General features: G+C 45.3%; 1 protein-coding gene across 1 annotated transcript in view; it reads right to left on the reverse strand.

Moving 5' to 3' along the window:
* Nucleotides 1–2,853: 2,853 nt before the first annotated feature.
* The window catches only part of BEST3 (bestrophin 3), a 48,812-nt gene continuing 32,385 nt past the window's right edge, over nucleotides 2,854–19,280 (reverse strand). Inside the window, exon 9 of the mRNA XM_004602805.2 lies at nucleotides 2,854–3,781. Within this exon, the coding sequence (XP_004602862.1) occupies nucleotides 2,854–3,781 (928 nt within the window). The remainder of the gene's footprint in view (nucleotides 3,782–19,280) is intronic.

The following is a 19,280-nucleotide window of genomic DNA, read 5'->3' on the forward strand; positions in this document are numbered from 1 at the left end:
TTTGTGTTTAACTCATCACCACATGTATAATACACAAAAATGTATTTTGTTTCAAAAGCAGCTAAGAAGAAAATGACAGGAATTTGATTAACAAAACCAAGGAGACTAGTGGAACTTATGTTGCAAACCCTGGAAAGTGGCACTAAGGGACCAGTGACCGAGAAGGTTCAAGTTCCTGTTGTGGCAGCATTATATCGGGGTGTGATTCCATAGTCTGAAAGAATGCGCGCAGAGTCTCGGGGCTTTCTCAGGAACCACCACTATTGTCCAGCACAGAGAATCACTAGTGTAAGAACTTCTCCTGAAGGTATTTCCTTCCAGTCCTTGGAGGAAAGCCAATTTCATTGAAAAAACATGTCATTACTGTCACACAGTTGGTCTGGTTGGATACCATTTTTTAAAAAATGTTAATTGTACATAATCTTGCCCATCAGGAGGAACCGAGGGGGAGAAAAGTCCTGAAATTTCTCTTCTGTCAATAGACAAATGAGGGGACCATTTTAGCCCTTCCTTTTGCATGCATGCATTCAAGAAAGGGAGATGACTGCTAGGGAATGGAGCACATGCTTGGCATGCGGGAGGCGAGGGTTCCATCACCTGGTTCAGGTGCTTTGCGTGGCCCCTGGAAGTCCCGAGTACTGTCAGGTAGGGCCCCCAAACAGAAAGCAAACAAAAATGTGACAAGCGGACTGAAGCAAGAACCAAAGAGCCTCCCAGATGGGAAAGACCCAGGCATTGCTCCGTTGGGGCCTCCCTTGGAACTCTGGGAAAACTGTTGGCCAGTCGGCTGACCCTTTGGACACACAGCACAGGAGGAGGAAGAACACTTGTTTTGAGTTCAGGTTCTCAAGTCAGATAACTTGGGTTTGAATCTGAGCTCTGTTACTATCTGGGTATATGCATTTGTTCAATTGACTTTCCCAAAAACTGTTTTCTTCATCTTTCAAAATCTTTCAAATGTAGACAATAACATACAAATGCACAGGCTTTCTGTGAGGATGGGTGAGATCCGCATGAACGGTACATGATGGAATACTGCGAGCCCTCAAAAGAAGGTGGTTACTATTTTATTTCCTAAGCCATAATGTCTTTTCTATTACCTCTTCTTTACTGATGATGTCCTATGTCTTGTCTTCAAGGTCACTGATTCAATTTTTGGCTTTTTCCATCTGCGCTGAAACCTGCTGTTGTATTCTTTACTCCTTCATTTCTGTTTGAAAGGATTCTTTAATCTTTCCCACCAATCTTTTTTCCATTTTATTGAATCGCTCTTCTAAAAATCTCCTCAGTTCAGTGAACTTGAGAGGACTGTGTCTCTGAAGTCATCCTCTGGCAGTGTGGAAGGTTCTGATGTACTTGAGGACTTACCTGAATTTCTGTCCCCATTTGTTGAGCAGCTGAATTCCTTCCATTTCGTTCATTAATCCTGGCACTTTGTGGGTGCTAAGGGAGGAGGTGTGGGTTCCAGGCAGTCTGAGCGGTGATCTAGCACTCCTGTTCTCTGCTGGTTTCTGGCAGTCACAACTGCCTTGTAAGGATTTCTCACAGGACTGTAGGGGTCAGAGCTAGGTCCCAGCTCTAACCAAGTGTTCCAGGAGTCAGGGGGTAGAGGTGGGGTGAGATGGAGGATTGGAAGCACAATGAAATTTAGGCAGATACAGGGGAAGACTGGGGGATTGGGAGGGCAGGAGCAAGAAGACAGTTTACCTGTGGTGGGAAGCAGAGCAAAGCATCTCTTAAGTCATATGGAGTTAGGCTTCAACACATGACAGAAATAGTGAGAGCATGACTTCCAAACACACTTGGGAGTTCCCAACAAAGAGTCGCTTCCAAGAGCTTCTTGGAGGGGACTGGTGAATGCCCCACCCCTATCATCATCCTTCCTGGGCCCCCTTAAATCTCCCAGTAACAACACCCTACCTCATCCAAAACAACCTGGCAGCATCCCGTAACCGGTCTCTTGTCATTCTTTGGTTTCATAGCATCTGGTTATGCAAGTTGCATGTTCTCTTAGCTTCCATTTCATTTGGTGTTAAGACCCATGATGACCAGGATGCGAAGGCATGGTAGTTACCATTCCAGAGAGAAGTTGGAAATTGTCAAGTTGAAATTGATGGCTCTGGTCCGTTTCACCAAGGTCTCAGATTTTGAAAACCAAGTAAGCAATGAAGGTGACAAGAGGAAATAGAACTTGAAAGGTGGGACGAATCAGAGTCACTGGAGAAAAACCAAAGTAGGACAACAGGGAGGATTAAGGATGGGAGAATAAAGGGAGAAGAGCAAAAATGAAGTCCTGAAAGGGAAAAAAAGAAATTGAAAAAGAGATGAAGTCTATTGCTGCTGCTGAAGCTACAGGACTAGGAATTCATAATAGTGATCGAAAGCAGGAGCAAGATGGTAGACAGTCTCAAACAGCTATAATTAGGAAGTGGCTCATGAGGCATTCTATAATCCAGCTTCCTATCTCTATGGTTGAAGAAAAGAAAAAAAAACCCAAACAGGAAAGAAGTAGGGAATCCTTTGTCTCCCCATAGGTAAAACAAAGGAATTAAACTATTATCTATAAGGCCTTTTCCACCCTTTCCAAAATTAACTATCTATGAATATCTATTTTTTTTTATAAGATTCCTTATTTGGGTAAGATAGGTCCATGTGGTTAATATAATTCCACGTCAGCCACTTTGGGATGGGTGACGTGAGTGTGTTTAGTTTTCTTAGTTCAGAAAGTCAGGATCATAATGCCCTTCGGAGTTTAAGTAGCTTATATAGCGTGATCATTGGGGGAAAATAGCGACCAGCCCTCTGGGATGTTCTGGAACCGATGCTGGACTTTGGGGGAAGGAAGACCCTAGGCTAGGACAAGGTCCTAGCACTTCTGGGTTGTCCCTTAGGAGACCCCTCCGAGTGCTCGTTGTAGGACTCTATGATGTCTGTTTCCTTGGTGTCTAGGTCTTCCTCTAGGTACAGAACATCGTGGAGGACAGGAGAGTCATTCACAAAGTTGGTCCCAGCGATCTCTGAGGAAGTGTCCGGCTCGAGTAAAAGCGTGGGCTCGGAGCTCACCGGGTCTGGACCCAGCCCTGCCAGGGACGTCTGGCTAGACTCCAGGAAGCCGGGAAGGCTCCACCTCTTGGGGAACATGTCATTCTCATCCAGGTACTCATCTGTGCCAAAGCCGAGGATGTTTCTCTCCGCTTGGCCGGCGGCAGGGTGCGAACCGAGGCCCTGAGGAGGCGGCTCCTCTGCAGGCCGCGGGCTGAGTTCCATCAGGTCCTGCTGCGGCCCGGTCCTGCTGGGCTGGACCCCCGTAAACACCAGACTTTGCAGGGAGGCGCTGGAGTCACACAGGTGCTCCTCCGCGGCGGTGATGAGCACCTCGGGCACCCGGGGCATCTTCGTGGGGGAGGCCCGCAGGCTGGGCTGCGGGCTCAGGCTCTGGAGCGTGCTGGCCCGGCTGGTCTCCCGGATCAGGGAGAGCTCCCCCAGGCTGGAGTGCAGCTTGGGGCTCCCCTCCCGGGCGCGGCTCTGCTTCCTGGAGGCCTGGGGCCGGTAGGGGCTCCTCGAGGGCACGTCCAGCAGGTCCCGGGTTGGGCTGAGGTCCGCGGAGGGGAAGAAGACGGAGCTGTCGCTGGTCTGCCGCCCGTAGGGCCTCCGCTTGGGGCTGGAGGGGTTTTCACTGGTGCTCAGGAACCGCTTGACCTTCCGGATCACCGAGCGGTGAGGGCCGTGCTTCTCGATCCCCCACAGCCAGTCCTCGGCGGGCGCGTAGTTCGCGGACAGCCTGAAACGCACAAGGACACAGGGCTAAGCGCAGGCAGCGGCGGCTCCCGGCCCGACTCTGGGGCAGGGGCGAGGGTCGGTGACGGGAACCGGACGGGGAGTGGCGAGGGGACTTTAAAATACATGCGCAGAACTTCTCAAAATTTTGTTGGCCCAGTTTACTTGCAAAGTACCTTGTAAAACTTTCTCTTGGGGCCCAGGCTATAGCACAGCGGGTAGGGCATTTGCCTTGCACGTGGCTGACCGGAGACCGTTTCCCCGCATCCCATCTGGTCCCCTGAGCACTGCCAGGAGTGATTCCTGAGTGCAGAGTCAGGAGGAAGGCCTGAGCATCGCCCTGAGCATCACTGGATGTGAACTCCAAACAAAAACCAAACCCAAACAAAAAAACCCAACTTTTTTCTTGCTTGTATTTTGTTTGCATTAAAACAAATTCAATTCGCTCCCAAAGACTGTGATCCTGAGGTCTCCTAACCCATTTGGCACCAGAGCGGCTTCTTGCAGCCATGTATTTTGACTGTGAACTGAGCTAAAATATTAGAAACCCAAAACCGCGCGGCCGCGATCAGAGTCTTCACTCTCAGCAATGAAGAGAAATTATTAGATGATGCCTATTCAGCAGGCCTGATTGTTGGGGATATTTTCCAAACAATAATAGTGAGTTCTGTATGGAAATATGGAATGTACTTGAAGTATATAGAGAATAAAGGGAATATCATTAGCTACTTAGGTGGGGGGGAGTGGGAGGGGGGTGTATTGGGGTTCTTGGTGGTGGAACATGTGCACTGGTGAAGGGATGGGGGTTTAATCAGTATTTGACTGTGACTTAAACCTGAAATCTTTGTAATTTTTTTTCACGGTGATTCAATAAAATATTTTTTATAAAAATAAAAAAATAAAAATAAAAAAACCAAATTTAATAAATACTGTGGTAGAACACTACAGATGTTTCAGGAGTGTGGCATTAAAAACCAACCCATGGATAAACTACATTAAGTTTCCCACTGGGGTAAAACAGGTTAAGATGCTGCTTAGCACACACATGGCAGTGGCCACTGTAGCCCTGCTTTGAACCCCAGTGCTGCATGTGCTCCCCTGAGCACAGCAAGGAACAGCTTCTGAGAACCACTGGACTCACCCTCCACCCCAAAATAAAAGGTATCACTAAAAGTCCCATTCCTGTCCATCATAATAACACAATTGACCTCTTAGAGTTGAGATGCCAAAAGAGATTTGTTTCCATAGAATATAGCTATTATCACTAGACAGGATAACCAAGAATTAGTAAAATCAGATGCCCAAAAATCAGCAAAAGTTCATTAGCTTAAATAGTGATATCATCATAGAGTAACATTTCACTGTCTACCATATTTCACAGCATAACTGTCTCACCTTATTTTTACAGTGATGCTGGCATGATCAAACAAAACCTTCATGTAATGGTTGCACCTCACTTTTCTGCAGTGAAATTTCACATGGAATCTGTGATAATTGTGTGGTGAAGTGTGGTACTCATGAAAGAGAACGAGAGTGAAAAGGGAACTAACACACTTTCTGTTCCTAAGAAAATAATTTTCACTTTGATGATTGGACTTTGGGGTACTGGACTTGGACATTATGACCGAGTGTGTGTGTGTGTGTGTGTGTGTGTGTGTAAATAAATGTGTGTATACACACACTTTTTATCTTTCTCCTTTATTACAGATAAGGTAAAGCTATGATTTCTAGCTCTAATTGATGCCTACCCCTTAACAATGGCTCAGAGCTATACTAAGATAAAGCACATAACAGTTAACTTTTTGATGTATCAACTCCAGGTGTTCCTTCATTTAATTTTAACATTTATGATTGTGATTAAGATTGGTATTGTTATTTTTATTCTACAAATGAAGAAAGTAAGCCCTGAGGGAGTTTCGTTAAGGCTCTTAGGGCAAGTAAGGCCCATGCCCAGAAGCCTAACTCAAAAACCATTTTTCTTAATCCCTGTGTGGAAACTGCTGTGATGAGCTGGAGTGGGAGGGCGAGAAAAGACAGTTGAGGAAATTTGAAAACACTTAGGATGAAGACTCTGCCTCTCTTCACTCAGGGCTCAGGGCGGAGAAGGATGGGCTTGTCCAAAGAGGACATTTGTTATGTGGCATGTCCTTGGACTGGTTCCCACTCTCCTCATGATGGACTCGGATAGATTTGCAATTGTTAAGAATTTTATCTCAGGGGCTGGAGTGATAGCACAGTGGATAGGGCATTTGCCTTGCACGTGACCGACTCGGGGTTCGATTCCCAGCATCCCATATGGTCCCCTGAGCACCACCAGGGGTAATTCCTGAGTGCAGAGCCAGGGGTGAGCCCTATGCATCGCTGGGTGTGACCCAGGAAGCAAAAAAAAAAAAAAAAAAGAATTTTCTCTCGAGGGATTGGAGCAATAGTACAGAGGGCAGAGCGATAGTACTGTGTTGCCTTGCATGCAGCAGACCTGGGTTCAATAACCAGAATCCCCTATGGTCCCCCAAGCAATGTCAGGAGTAATTCCTGAGTGCAGAGCTGGGAGTTACCTCTGAGCGTTGTTCGATATGACCCCAAAAAACAAAGAAAAAAAAAGAATTTTCTCTTGAGTTTTTAACAATTAAGACATAAAGCAGATGATTTTGTCATTTTAAATCTCCTTCAAGACTAAAATGAAAAGGATGACTGAGATAAAGACAGGAAGCAACAAGAAGCAGAGATATAGGAGCAAGAGTCAAAAAGACCTGAGTCTATGGGTTATATAAAGGAGTGGTAAAGCCATATATCCAAACTATGGACTCAAAAACACTGAAAACAAAAGATTCAAACTTCAACAGCCAAACCCACCCCCCCCACCCCCAAATGTGCTGAAGCTAGAGTGATAGTACCGGGGAGGGTACTTGCCTTGCAAATGGCTGACCTGGGTTTGATCCCTGGCATCCCATATGGTCCTGAGGCTACCAGTAGTGATGTGTGAGTGCAGAGCCAGGAGTAAGTCCTGAGCACCTATCATGTGACCCCAAAACCAAAAACCAAATAAAAAATGTGCTTGTTAAGATGGCAGCTGGGCTTGGAGTAGTGGGTGGGTGGAAATCTGGAACCCTGGTGAAGAGAAGATTGTGGTGGAGGTATTAGTACTGGAGCATAGTATATCTGAAACCCAAATATGAATAATAGTGTTTTATTTTTTAAGTTTTTATTTATTTTTATTATTAAAAAATTTATTTATTTTCCCCAATTTCTCCCTTAGACTTTTTTTTTCCCTTTTTGGGTCACACCTGGAGATGCACAGGGGTTACTCCTGGCTCTGCACTCAGGAATTACCCCTGGCGGTGCTCAGGGGGACCCATATGGGGATGCTGGGAATTGAATCTGGATCAGCTGTGTGCAAGGCAAATGCCCTACATGCTGTGCTATTGCTCCAGCCGTTCTCCCTTAGACTTTTTATAAACACTGTGGTTTACAAAGTTGTTCATAATGATTTGTTATAGGCATTCAATGTGCGACACCAATCCCAGCAGAATAATGGTGTTTTAATAACTTATTTTTATTTTATTTATTTATTTATTTATTTTTTATTAGTTTATTTTTAATTTAGAGAGTCATCGTGAGGGTACAGTTACAGATCCATACATTTTTGTGCTCATGCTTCCCCCATACAAAGTTCAATAACCCATCCCTTCACCAGTGCCCATTCTCCACCACCCGTAAACCCAACATCCCTCCCCCCCTCCCCAGACCCGTCTCCCCCCACCCCACCCTGCCACTATGGCAGAGAATTCCCTTTTGTTTTCTCTCTCTGATTAGGTGTTGTGGTTTGCAATAGAGGTGTTGAGTGGCCATTGTGTTCAGTCTCTAGTCTGTATTCCACCCGCCTCACCCTTCCCACACATGACCTCCAACCACATTTTACTTGGTGGTCCCTTCCCTGAGTTACCCAGAATGAGAGACCAGCCTCCAAGCCATGGAAACATTCTCCTGGTACTTATTTCCACTATTCTTGGGCGAATAACTTATTTTTAAATGAAAGAAAAGGAGACAGAGAGACGGGCTAATGGGTGGCCAGGCATACTCCTGACTCAAGTGTTGTGACCGACTCCCATCTCTGGTTTAATCTCAGCAATATTCTGAGAGAAGCCACTTTGAGCCTTGCCCTTGCGCCATCAAGCCTCCTCCCGCTGGCTCGGGGAGCAACAGCGACCAGGCCTCCCTGGTATGTGTATGGACACTGCTGCTGACAAGATGTTTGATCCATGCCAGCTCCCTTTCATGGGACAGAAAGGAGAGTGGTTGACATCACAATAAGGGTGTGGTGGGAAAGGATAAAGGGAGCACCCGAAGAAAATAGCATTCTTCTGTGCTTATGAATAAAAGATAGGAGATTGAGTGATTAATTTCCTAAATGTCCCGGGCTGGCATCTGATTACAACCTCGTGCTGTTATTCTGACGCTGGGCAGTGCCCTGGCTACCAGATAGCTCGCCGTCTCACCCGCCGCGCTCGTGGTGGGGCTCAGGTTCGGTTACAGTGACTTGAGAAATGCAGACTCATGCTTCAGTGGCCTCGGTGACCCGGGTCCTTGTGTTTCACCAGGCTAGATCTCCAGTGAGAGCTCAGGTGTCCAGAGAGCTAGGGAGCACAGCAGAGGAGGACCAGGACCAGCTGTCACTGGCACCACAGCCCACATGACATGTGCCCTGGGACTCACAGAAGCTGGCAATTTATCCGGCTCTGACTTACAGTTAGAACCATCATTTTCTTTTATATGGACTTTGCTTTTCATAACTACTTCTAACACACATTCTTGTAAGGACAAACTCTTTGAGACAAAAAGGTTTATATATTTTCTATCACTACTAAAATTTGTGAATTCGAAGAAGGGGAAATACCCTTCTAACTGTGACTTGATGTGGTTTTGTACATTACTTTCTCCTTCCTTCCTTCCTTCCTTCCTTCCTTCCTTCCTTCCTTCCTTCCTTCCTTCCTTCCTTCCTTCCTTCCTTCCTTTCCTTCCTTCCTTCCTTCTTCCTTCCTTCCTTCCTTCCTTCCTTCCTTCCTTCCTTCCTTCCTTCCTTCCTTCCTTCCTTCCTCCTTCCTTCCTTCCTTCTTTCCTTCTTTCTTTCTTTCTTTCTTTCTTTCTTTCTTTCTTTCTTTCTTTCTTTCTTTCTTTCTTTCTTTCTTTCTTTCTTTCTTCTTTCTTTCCTTCCTTCCTTCCTTCCTTCCTTCCTTCCTTCCTTCCTTCCTTCCTTCCTTCCTTCTTTTTTTCTTTCTTTCTTTCTTTCCTTTCTTTCTTTCTTTCTCTCTTTCTTTCTTTCTTTCTTTCTTTCTCTCTTTCTTCCTTCCTTCCTTTCTTTTTTCCTCCCTTCCTTCCTTCCTTCCTTCCTTCCTTCCTTCCTTCCTTCCTTCCTTCCTTCCTTCCTTCCTTCCTTCCTTCCTTCCTTCCTTCCTTCCTTCCTTCCTTCCTTCCTTTCTTTCTTTCTTCTTTCTTTCTTTCTTTCTTTCTTTCTTTCTTTCTTTCTTTCTGTTCTTTCTCTTCTTTCTTTCTTCTTCTTTCTTTCTTTCTTTCTTTCTTTTCTTTTTTTTCGCACATGTGGCAATGCTCAGGGCAATGCTCAGTAGCTCAGTGCTACTGGCTCTGCACTCAGGAATTACTCCTGGCAGTGCTGGGGGACCTTATGGAATGCCAGGGATTGAACCGGGCCAGCCGCATGCAAGGTAAACGTCCTACCCACTGTACTGTCACTCCAGTCCCTGGTTCTGTACATTAAACAGCGGCAATGGATGGAGGTCCTAGGTCACCACTGGAGAAAAACAGCCATTGTTAAGTGTAAACTGCAAAATGACCAGTGCTCTTGTGGATGTTCTGCCTGTTCACTTCTAACTGATGTTGGTGGGGGCTGCCTAGCTTTTGGCCCATACCTGGTGGTACTCAGGGCTTACTCCTGGCTCTCTGCTCTGGATCACTTCTGATAGAGCTCAGGGGACCATATATGGTGCTGGTGATCAAACCCAGACAGCTGCATACAAACCAAGTGTACTATCACTCCAGGCATCTAAGCTGAACTTTGACCCTGAGTAGAAATCAGACAGGCAGGGAAAGGACAAAGGATTCCAGAAGGATTCCTGATGGAAGAAGGGATATGAGCAAACCCGGCAGCTGGAAACAATAGGGTATTGGGGAGGAGTGGGAAGGGTTGAGTCTGTGACAAACACACTGCAAGTGATGGGCACGCAGCTGGGAGGCAGCCGGGGACTGTGTTGCTGCCTTTTCTTTACCAGGCAGAGAATCAAGGATTCTCCCAGGGGCCTCAGGCGGCTCCCGACTGCTTCTGTGACTGGAAAGCAGAGCTCGAGTAATGGTGTCACTTGGAAGTAGTGTCCTGGAAAAGCTATATTTAGAAAGAAAGTCATAGACAGGAAAAGTGACATGGAGAGCAGGATGATGAGGGGCACCACCCAGGACACATAGACAGGACACAGGATCTGGGAATTTCAGAAAGGGCTGGAGAGCATGGGGAGCTGAGAGGGGAGTTGGGAGGTTTTGAGAATCTCCTGCTGAAACGGAGAGGAAAAGCCTGCAGGGCTCAACTCATGAAGTCACAGTGAACTCACTGTCAGGATGAACCTGAGACCTTCCCTGTTTATACGACGGGGGTGGCGCTGCCAGCACACAAGTGACCATCTCCTGTCTCGGTAGCCATGGCTCCAGACAGGACAGCAGAAACTGTGGTTCGAGAACAAAATGGCTTGAAACTTAGAGCATATGAACTAGAAGATTTCAAACGATGATTTCCCAATTAACTTTGTAGGCAGTTTAGACTTTCTGCTCCTTTTTTTTAAGTTCCTAAAATAATAGTAGAGAGTACAATTCTCTCTCTTTCTCTCTCTCTCTCTTTCTTCCCTTTCCCCCCTCTCTCTTTTAGTGAAGCAAGATAGTTTTTATTGAGTGAAACTTTCTTAGAAAGACGTGAGAGGAAGGCTCCAGGGTGGTAGCATAGCGGAAGGCTCCAGGGTGGTAGCATAGCGGGTAGGGTGCTTGCCTTGTATGCAGCCGACCAAGGTGAATCCCTGACACCTCATATTGTACTTAAGGCCCACCAGGAGCAATCCCAGAGTGAAGAGTCAGGAGTAAGCCCTGAGCACTGCCAGGTGTGGCCCCCAAACAAAAACCAAAACAAAACAAAATGTTGTGAGAGGAGAGAAAGAAGAGAAATATGTGTCCAAGAAAGAACATGGGCTTCTCAGAGTGGAAATAAGCAAACAATGAGCAAAGAAGCACAGAAACAAGCACGATAGATATGTGTCAGGAAGTAACACAGGCTTGAAGAATAAGTCAAGGTGAGTACGGTTCTGAGGCACACCTATAATGGCTCTTAACATACTGTACAAGCTAGGCCGGCGGAAACATTATAAGGCAGAATGCAAGCTCTTTGAGAATGACAGCTGAAAAAGTGAGGGCTTACTTTCTGGAATTCACTTGGCGAGGCACAGGCAGGCCATTAGTGATAGGAGGACATTCATAGAAAGTGCCATCCAGCCATTAGTCTCCAGAGGATGGAATTGGAGACTTGCCTCTGTGGCGAGGAAAATGATTTTATTCGGGAGCTTGCGGAGTCAGGATCGCCAGTGCCCAGGCAGACGCTCCCCAGCAGGGACCGTGGGAGGCCCACTTAGCCTCTGGAACTCAGCTCCGTCCCTGGGACGCTAGTGGCTGCAGCGTCGACCCCACCAGCCTCCCATTCTGTGAGGGAGCCCAAAGGGAAGAATCCGTGGACACGCTGTGAAGAGGGGAAGGCATGGAGAAGGACTGGCAAGTTCCCAGACGTGATTTCCAACCCAGGTTTTACTCCTTGTCATGCTGGAGGGAATACTGGCACTGCTTTCAGGTCACTTTTTTTCTCCTTTATACTGTCCTTGAAAAGAATTTACTATACTAGGGAGCTGCACCTTACTGTTTTTTTTTTTTCTTTTTGGATCACACCTGGCAATGCATAGGGGTTACTCCTGGCTCTGCACTTGGGAATTACTCCTGGTGGTGCTCAGGGGACCATATGGGATGCTGGAATTCAAGCCTGGGTCGGCCGTGTGCAAAGCAAATGCCCTACCTGCTGTGCTGTCACTCCAGCCCATGCACCTGACTGTTGACACACTGCAAGGGCTTACTGCTATGGTCATTGAAAGCCAAGACAGGGAACTGAGGCAATGAAGGGAAAGGAGAGTCTGATTGTCTTGACCATGTGCTCAATACTTTCTTTGGGGCCATTGATCAGCACTGCCCAAACCTGCGGCATAGATTGATGGCCCAACGTACACTATCAATGCAGAAGTAGAGACAACATAATCATGAGAGGGTATGTCATATATTGGGCTATTTTTTTGTCTTGTTTTTGGGTCACACCTGGTCACACCTGGTGATGCACAGGAGTTACTCCTAGATCTGCACTCAGGAATTACTCCTGGCGATGCTCAGGGAACCATATGGGATGCTGGGATTCGAACCCAGTTCGACTACGTGCAAGGCAAACGCCCTACCCGCTGTGCTATTGCTCCAGCCTTATTGGGCTATTTTTGAAAGGGTTGAGGGATAGATGGGGAAGAGAATGTAGGCTCTATTAAGTTAGTCAGGCTAGATTTCTATTGCATCTAGAAGGGAGAGCATTCATTACATTCAGAGTGATGTCTAGATTGGCAGATATTCTTTTCATCTTAATTCTAATTATTTATAGGGGAGGGGGCTTGGGCCATTCTTAGGGGTACTCAGGAACTATTCCTGGCTCGGAGTTAGGGAGTGATCATCAGTGGTGCTTGGAGGATTAGATGCTGTGCTGGGAATTTGAACCGGGGTTGACGAGATGCAAGACAAGTGCTTTAGACTCTGTGCTACCTCCCTGGCTCCTTTAAAGTTTTAATCTAGGAGTTAAAAACTGAACCGCCTCAATTTCAAAATATTGTCTGAATACCTGCAAACCAGCAGCCTCACCATCCCCTTTGCCAGTGACAGATACCTAGGGCAAGGGTCAGTTCACGAAAGCCTGTGGATGCGGAGGCTGTTCAGGCTACAGACGGGCGCTTTTACCTGAGGCTCACGCCCCACGCCCGGGTCCATCTTCAGACCTTAGATGTAGGGGGCAGTGGGTTCCCCACCAAAGCAAGCTCTTGGCAAAGCAAGCTGCCATCTGGTAAACCAAGAGCTTCAAAAGACTGCAGGGTACAACCGCAGGGGACGGGCTGCTTTCTGGGTGCTGCTGCTAAGTGGCATTTTGACATTTTCAATTCAGTCATTTGGCAGGGACTGAAATAAGGAGCTTAGAAGGATGATATTTAATAGGGTGAGCTCTAATTCTCATATCAGCATTTAAAAAAAATTTCAAGCTGCTGGTCTATTGAAAGTCAGGAGCCCTCGAGGGAGCTGCTGGATTCCCTGAAATTCCCTAAACTCCCAGGGCCAGGATGCATGTAGAAGACAGGATTCAAGCCAATAGAGGAAGATATTGTTATTTATAACCCGTCTGCTCAGCACAATCATCGTGAAAGCTGCAGCCAAGGATTTTTAAGATGGATCAGGAATGCCTCACATTTTGCTGGGAGGCTGACAGCCTCGCAAAATGAGGAAAAGTCTGGTCTGGAAGGTTCTATCCACCAGCCCTCTTCTCTACTGTCTTTCAAATGGATCCTCTTGGAGCAAGTGGAGAAACAGCAAAGACATTAGCTCAGAAACCTGGGCCTTCTGGAGACCCAGCCACGGCTGAAACCAATCATGAGCAACGCGGTAATTGTTTACCTCATGGTAAACTAAAATGTGAACTTACTTTTTTATTTAACTTAAAAGCATGTTGTGTGAAAAAGAAAAAGCACCTTCTGAGCCTGCTGATCCTTTCAGTGCTTTTCATTGCTTCTCTGGTTGTTTGGACTTCCAGATCATGGCAAATCTGGTTAAGAAGAGCCGTGTCTAGGCAGGGCTGTGGTTCAGTGGTAGGACACATGTTTTGCATGTATGAGGCTTTGGGATAAATCCCCAGCAACACATGCTTACATACACACACCCACACCTACGCACAGACACACGAGGTATATCTAACCTATGTTCCTCTCTGGTTACGTTAACCTGGCCCCTTCTGGCTGACAAAAAGCATTTGTGGCAAAAAGTGGTAGTTTAGAGACTGCTTTAAAGTCTTCTGTAAAACTGTCATATCTTATAAGAGTTTCATTAGAAAAGAAAATTAGGCCACATACACCTCTCAGATGGTTCAGAAAGTCAAAATTTAGTGCCATTGGTACCCATGCCACATAATGGAGGCTCCTTGAATTTTTTTCCCTCTTGGCTTTTGGACCACACCCAGCGGTACTCACGAGGTTAGTGCTGGTTCTGTGCTCAGAAATTACCCCTGGGGTTGCTCAGGAGGCCTTATAGGATGCTAGGGATCAAACCCAGGTTGGCGTGTATGAGGCAATTGCCTTATGCTCTGTACTATCTCTCAAGTCCCAGGATCCTAAATTCTAAAAACATAAATTTAATATATGTGCATTTCCTTGGGAGTTTTATTCTCTCCTTCCTTTCTGGTATATTAAGTGAAAAAGTCAATATTCCAAAAATATATTTTCACTGAAGTTAATGGTTCAGATTTTGTTTGTTTATGACACAGATATGCAAAGGAATGTATCATGCAATGTATTTTCTTGTAGAGTTGCGAATGTAGTCTTGTGAATAGTTAGCTAAGTAGGGATTGCCAAATAAAACATTAAACTAGAAGTATATTTAACCACATTTTAATAGTATTTTCTCATTAAAATACATATTTTGATACATTTAAGCTAACGTCACTAAGAATACTTCTTATCTTCTATACAACCCTTAGTATGCTGTGTATATTAAATACATATTAGACTGGGAACGTGGTTCAGCCATAAATCACACCTTGCATGTGTGACCCCCAACATTGCAAAAAGTATATGTCTATAGTGTAATTGTTAAAATAAGTAACTGCATTATTGCTATATATTCTTAGATGTTTGGGGATAAAGACAGATAAATAAAAGTCTTTTTTTTTTTGGCTTTTTTTGGTCAGGGGTTATTCCTGGCTCTGCACTCAGGAATCACTCTGGTGGTGCTCAGGGGACCATATAGGATGCCAGGGCCCGAACCTGGGTCGGCCGTGTGCAAGGCAAATGCCCTGCACACTGTACTATTGCTCTGGCACTAAGAGTCATTTTTTTAAAGTTTATGCTCAGGACTTAATCTGGCTCTGTGCTCAGGAATTACTCCTAACAGGGCTTGGGGTTCCATATATAGTGCCTGGGATCAAAATCTGGTCAGCTGCATGCAAGACAGCATTTTCTATCGCTCCGGCCACCAGAAGTTTTTTTTTGGGGGGGGGAAGGCGGGGTTAGGGCCACACCTGGTGGTGCTCAGGGCTCACTCCTGGCTCTGTGCTCAGGAATCAATCTTGATGGTGCTTGCGGGACTCTATTGAGGGGGTTTCCCAGTTGGCAGTGCTCCCGGGGTACTCCCAGCACAGTGCTCAGAGTTCACTGCTCAGGGGGTGCTGTGCTAAGGCTCCTACATGCAACGCACATGCTGTAACCCACTGAACTATTTATCTGGTTCACAAATCAATCTTAAATTCCTCAACTCTAACTGGTTTCTTTGGATAGTTGTTCATATCATAACCCCTATTAATGAAGTAGGCTCTTAATTCATTTCTTAGGTCCCACCCTTAAAATAACTATAAATATAAGAAAGATTTTTCTTTTAATTTTTTTTGGGGGATGTTGTTTGGGCCACACCCAGCGGTACTCAGGTACTATTCCTGACTCTGTGCTCACGAGTGACCCTGATAGTACCTGGGGGGTCTATGTGTGGTGTCAGGGATCGAATCAGGATTGGCCACAAAGAAGGCAAATGCTTCAATCCCTGTACTGCCTCTTTGCTGTGAGGGAGTTTGACACGGTTTCGAATCATGATCTAAAATTCAAGCAAACAGGAGTGTAGACTGCAGCTTCAGGTTCCTGGACTTAGAACATGTTATAGCGTGCAAGGCAGCTAGAGAGAACAGACACGTGTGATCCCTCTTGACATGCTGGAATGATCCACTTCCTAAGTAGTTAGAGCCTCTTTTCCTCAGAAATCTTTTTTGAGGGGGCAGTGTCAGGGAGTCAATGTAGGGCCTCGTGCCTGTCAGACAGACTCTCTACTCCTGAATCCTCTTCTCTAGAAATTTTCTTTTCTGTCTTTGGTTTTAGGGCCACATGCAGCAGTGCTCAGGGATCACTCCTGGCAGGGCTTGGGGAACCATATGGGGTGCCAGATTTGAACTCGGGTTAGCAGCATGCAAGGCAAGCACCCTACCTGCTGTACAACAGCTCCTGCCCTTTCTCTAGAGTTTGAAATCCTTATTCTATCAGCAGTGGACTCTGTTAAAGTATTTCCAACGCTTTCAAGGGAGTGTTGCTTTCTTTCCTATGGGCTGGCTGCTTTGATCTCTAAGACAGGGTCAAAGGGAAATATGAGGCTTTAGGTTTGTAGTTTCCTGTGGGTTACTTAAGTCTCTGTGGGTTCCTCAGAGACTTAAAATTTATATTAATAAATAATCCCAAAGTATTACAGAACTGCAAGGATTTTGGAGTGATTCTTGACTGCACCCTGTGAGAACGGGCATTCTCTCTCAAGCTGGCTAAGGTACACTAGACCTGAGTCTCATATATATATATATTTTTAAAAAACTCCTTTTGGCACTGCTGACTCAAGGTTAAGCACTCTAAGTTTATTTTGCTCAAGGTAGATTTGTTACCATTGCCCAAAGAAGACCCCCCTTTTTTTCATTTTAGGGCTGGGGAGTGTTTTCTTGTCTTGCATCTTATGGGCAATTCTTCTTTGGACTGCGAATGGACGTTTTCTTTATCTTGGTTAACAGAGTCTCCATGGCTAAGCTAATGAAAAGATGCCTTCATTAACACAGCAGACCAGAAAATATTCCACATTCAAAAAATAAATTGCACAGATTCAATCAAAATCATCTCTTGATTTCATGAGTGATAAGGGGAAAGAGTTCAAATAGGAAGATTTTTTCCCTCCCCCTCATTGCTTGGTTAATTCATAGGATGTTTTTTGAGGTGAGGATTGGCCACACAATAATTAACACTATTACATTAGAAATATTTTTCTTTTGAATGCTCAGTTCAGATTTTCTTTTCTTCCTTTTTCTTTCCAATTTTTTTAAAGGCCATACCCAGTGGTGCTCAGAGATTATCCCTGGCTCTGTACTTAGGGATCACACTCTTGTTAGGCTCGGGAGATAATATGGGGTGCCAGGAATCAAATTCCAGGTCATCTGCATGCAAGGCAAATGCCCTGCCCACTATACTATCACTCCAGCCCCCAATAGTCATTTCAGATTTTCAATGGCCATTTTCTCCTTCGTAGAAGTCATTCTAAGTCCATTTTTAATATGCTTCTATACCAGGTTTGGGAACTGGAATGTCAGCACTTGTTTTGTGTTAGAAATGATTAAACACAGTTTCAACATTTGGGGGAGGGGGATTGCATCATACTCAGCAGCGCTCAGGATTTACTCTTGGCTCTGTGTTCAGGATCACTATTGGCAGAACCCCGGGGGCCACATGCAGTGCCAGAGACAGAACCAGTCGGTCATGTGCAAGGAAAGTGCCTTAACTACTGTACCCAGATAGTTTTAAAACCATGTTTTGACCTCATCTTGGGCAGAAAACAAAGGACCTATTAGACCATCCTTTGAATTAAGATGTGGCCATAGTTGAATGTGATGAGAATGTAGGTTCCTAACTTCCTTGGCCCTTACCACACTCAGTCTCTCCTTCCCTTTGGCTCAGGAACTGAGAAGCAGCCCCAGCCCTTGCCTTCTACCTTCTCCAGGACTGTCACAGTGCTCTGTGCCTCCCTTCTCCTCCAGGGCCTCTTTGACTCAGACAATGTTGACTCCCAGTGGTGCCCTGAGAACCATGAACTGACAGGAATCCTATATGCGAAGCATGTGATACAGCCCTTCAAACGATCTCTCTGGCCACTTGGCCTGTTCTTCCCCCCACCGCCCCCCCTCCAAATACCCAGCAATGCTCAAGGGTAACTCCTGGTTCTGCATTTAAGAATTACTCCAGGGGGTGCTTGGGGGACCCTAAAGGGTGCTGGGGATTAAACCTAGCCTGGCTATCTGCAAGGTAAGTGCCCTACCTGCTATACTATCTCTCTTGCCTCTGGTCTGTCTTTTTTCCCTTTTTTTTGCAGAACCAGAAAAAAATTTTTCTTTTGTTACATCTTGCTTCACCTTCTGTGAGATATGATTGTCTTCTAAAAAGATATTCAAGGTTATAATAAATAAAGTTAAGCTAATTTTACATTATTGTAAAATTATTTTACATTTTACATTATTGCTAGAACAAGGAGCAGTAAGAGGATGATATCCACAGAGTAGTTTAGGTAGTAGTAAAGGTGGGCTGTGTCTGTGGTGTTCAGGTTTCTCGAAGCTTAAAATGGAAAGGGGGCAATCACCCATTATAAATTTCACAGTCTAGAATTTAAATGATGCAAGAGCTTCCCTGAAGAAGCAAAGCTTTCTCTTTGCCCATTGCTGTCAGATATACATTTTTTCTTGTGGGTCCTTTAATTAAAGGGATGCCGAATCATAGAGTGTTCTGCACTACAGTAAATACCGCTGGGAGCTTTAATGGATCTGTTCGGACAGCACTAGGGCTTAGCAACAAAGAATAAGTCAGGAGTGCTGGTTAAAGTGGTCTAAGCAAGGGAGTATGGGGAGGGCAGCAACTCTTTCCTTTTAAACATACTCAAAGTTCTCTCATAAAATGTCAAAAATGATTTAAAAAAAAAAAGACTCTTCCTCTGCACTCCAAGTCTCCTCCTTCTGCTTTAGGGTCATTTTCCACCCCTGACACCAGAGTGTTCAAGTACTTAATGAATAGGTAATGGTACTTAATGAATAGGATTTGTTTTTTGTTTGTTTTGGTTTTGGGGCCACACCCAGTGATGCTCAGGATTGACCCATGGTGTCTGGGTACCAGATGTGGCGCTGAGGATCAAGTCAGGTCAGCTGCATGCAGGGTGATGGCTTTACCTCCTGTTCTATCTCTCTGGTCTAATTGTGTTCTACATGTTATTTCTTTGTAGGCATGGAGATGGTACTGTTGCTGTTTCTGATCACATGGATCTAGAGGTTCTGATGAAATGGGATTGGCCATGACTGGGTAATTGAAACTGGGGTCATGGATGCTGGGGGATTATTGGAGTGTGTTTTATGACACATATGGACCATTGCTACAATAAAATTATTATCATTATTTATTACCTGTTGTGGAGACTACATCCCAGTGTACTTAGGATAAAATCATCTTTAAAAATAGCTTTTGCTGCAGTGCTTTCCTTACCTCCCAATCACTCTTTCACTCATTGCACTTTAGCTTCTGCTCTAATACTTTCATTTTACTCTATAATGGCCTCAATAGGCAAAAAAA

This window comes from Sorex araneus, chromosome 10 (genome assembly GCF_027595985.1).
Source record: "Sorex araneus isolate mSorAra2 chromosome 10, mSorAra2.pri, whole genome shotgun sequence".
In the NCBI taxonomy this organism is placed as follows: Eukaryota; Metazoa; Chordata; class Mammalia; order Eulipotyphla; family Soricidae; genus Sorex; species Sorex araneus.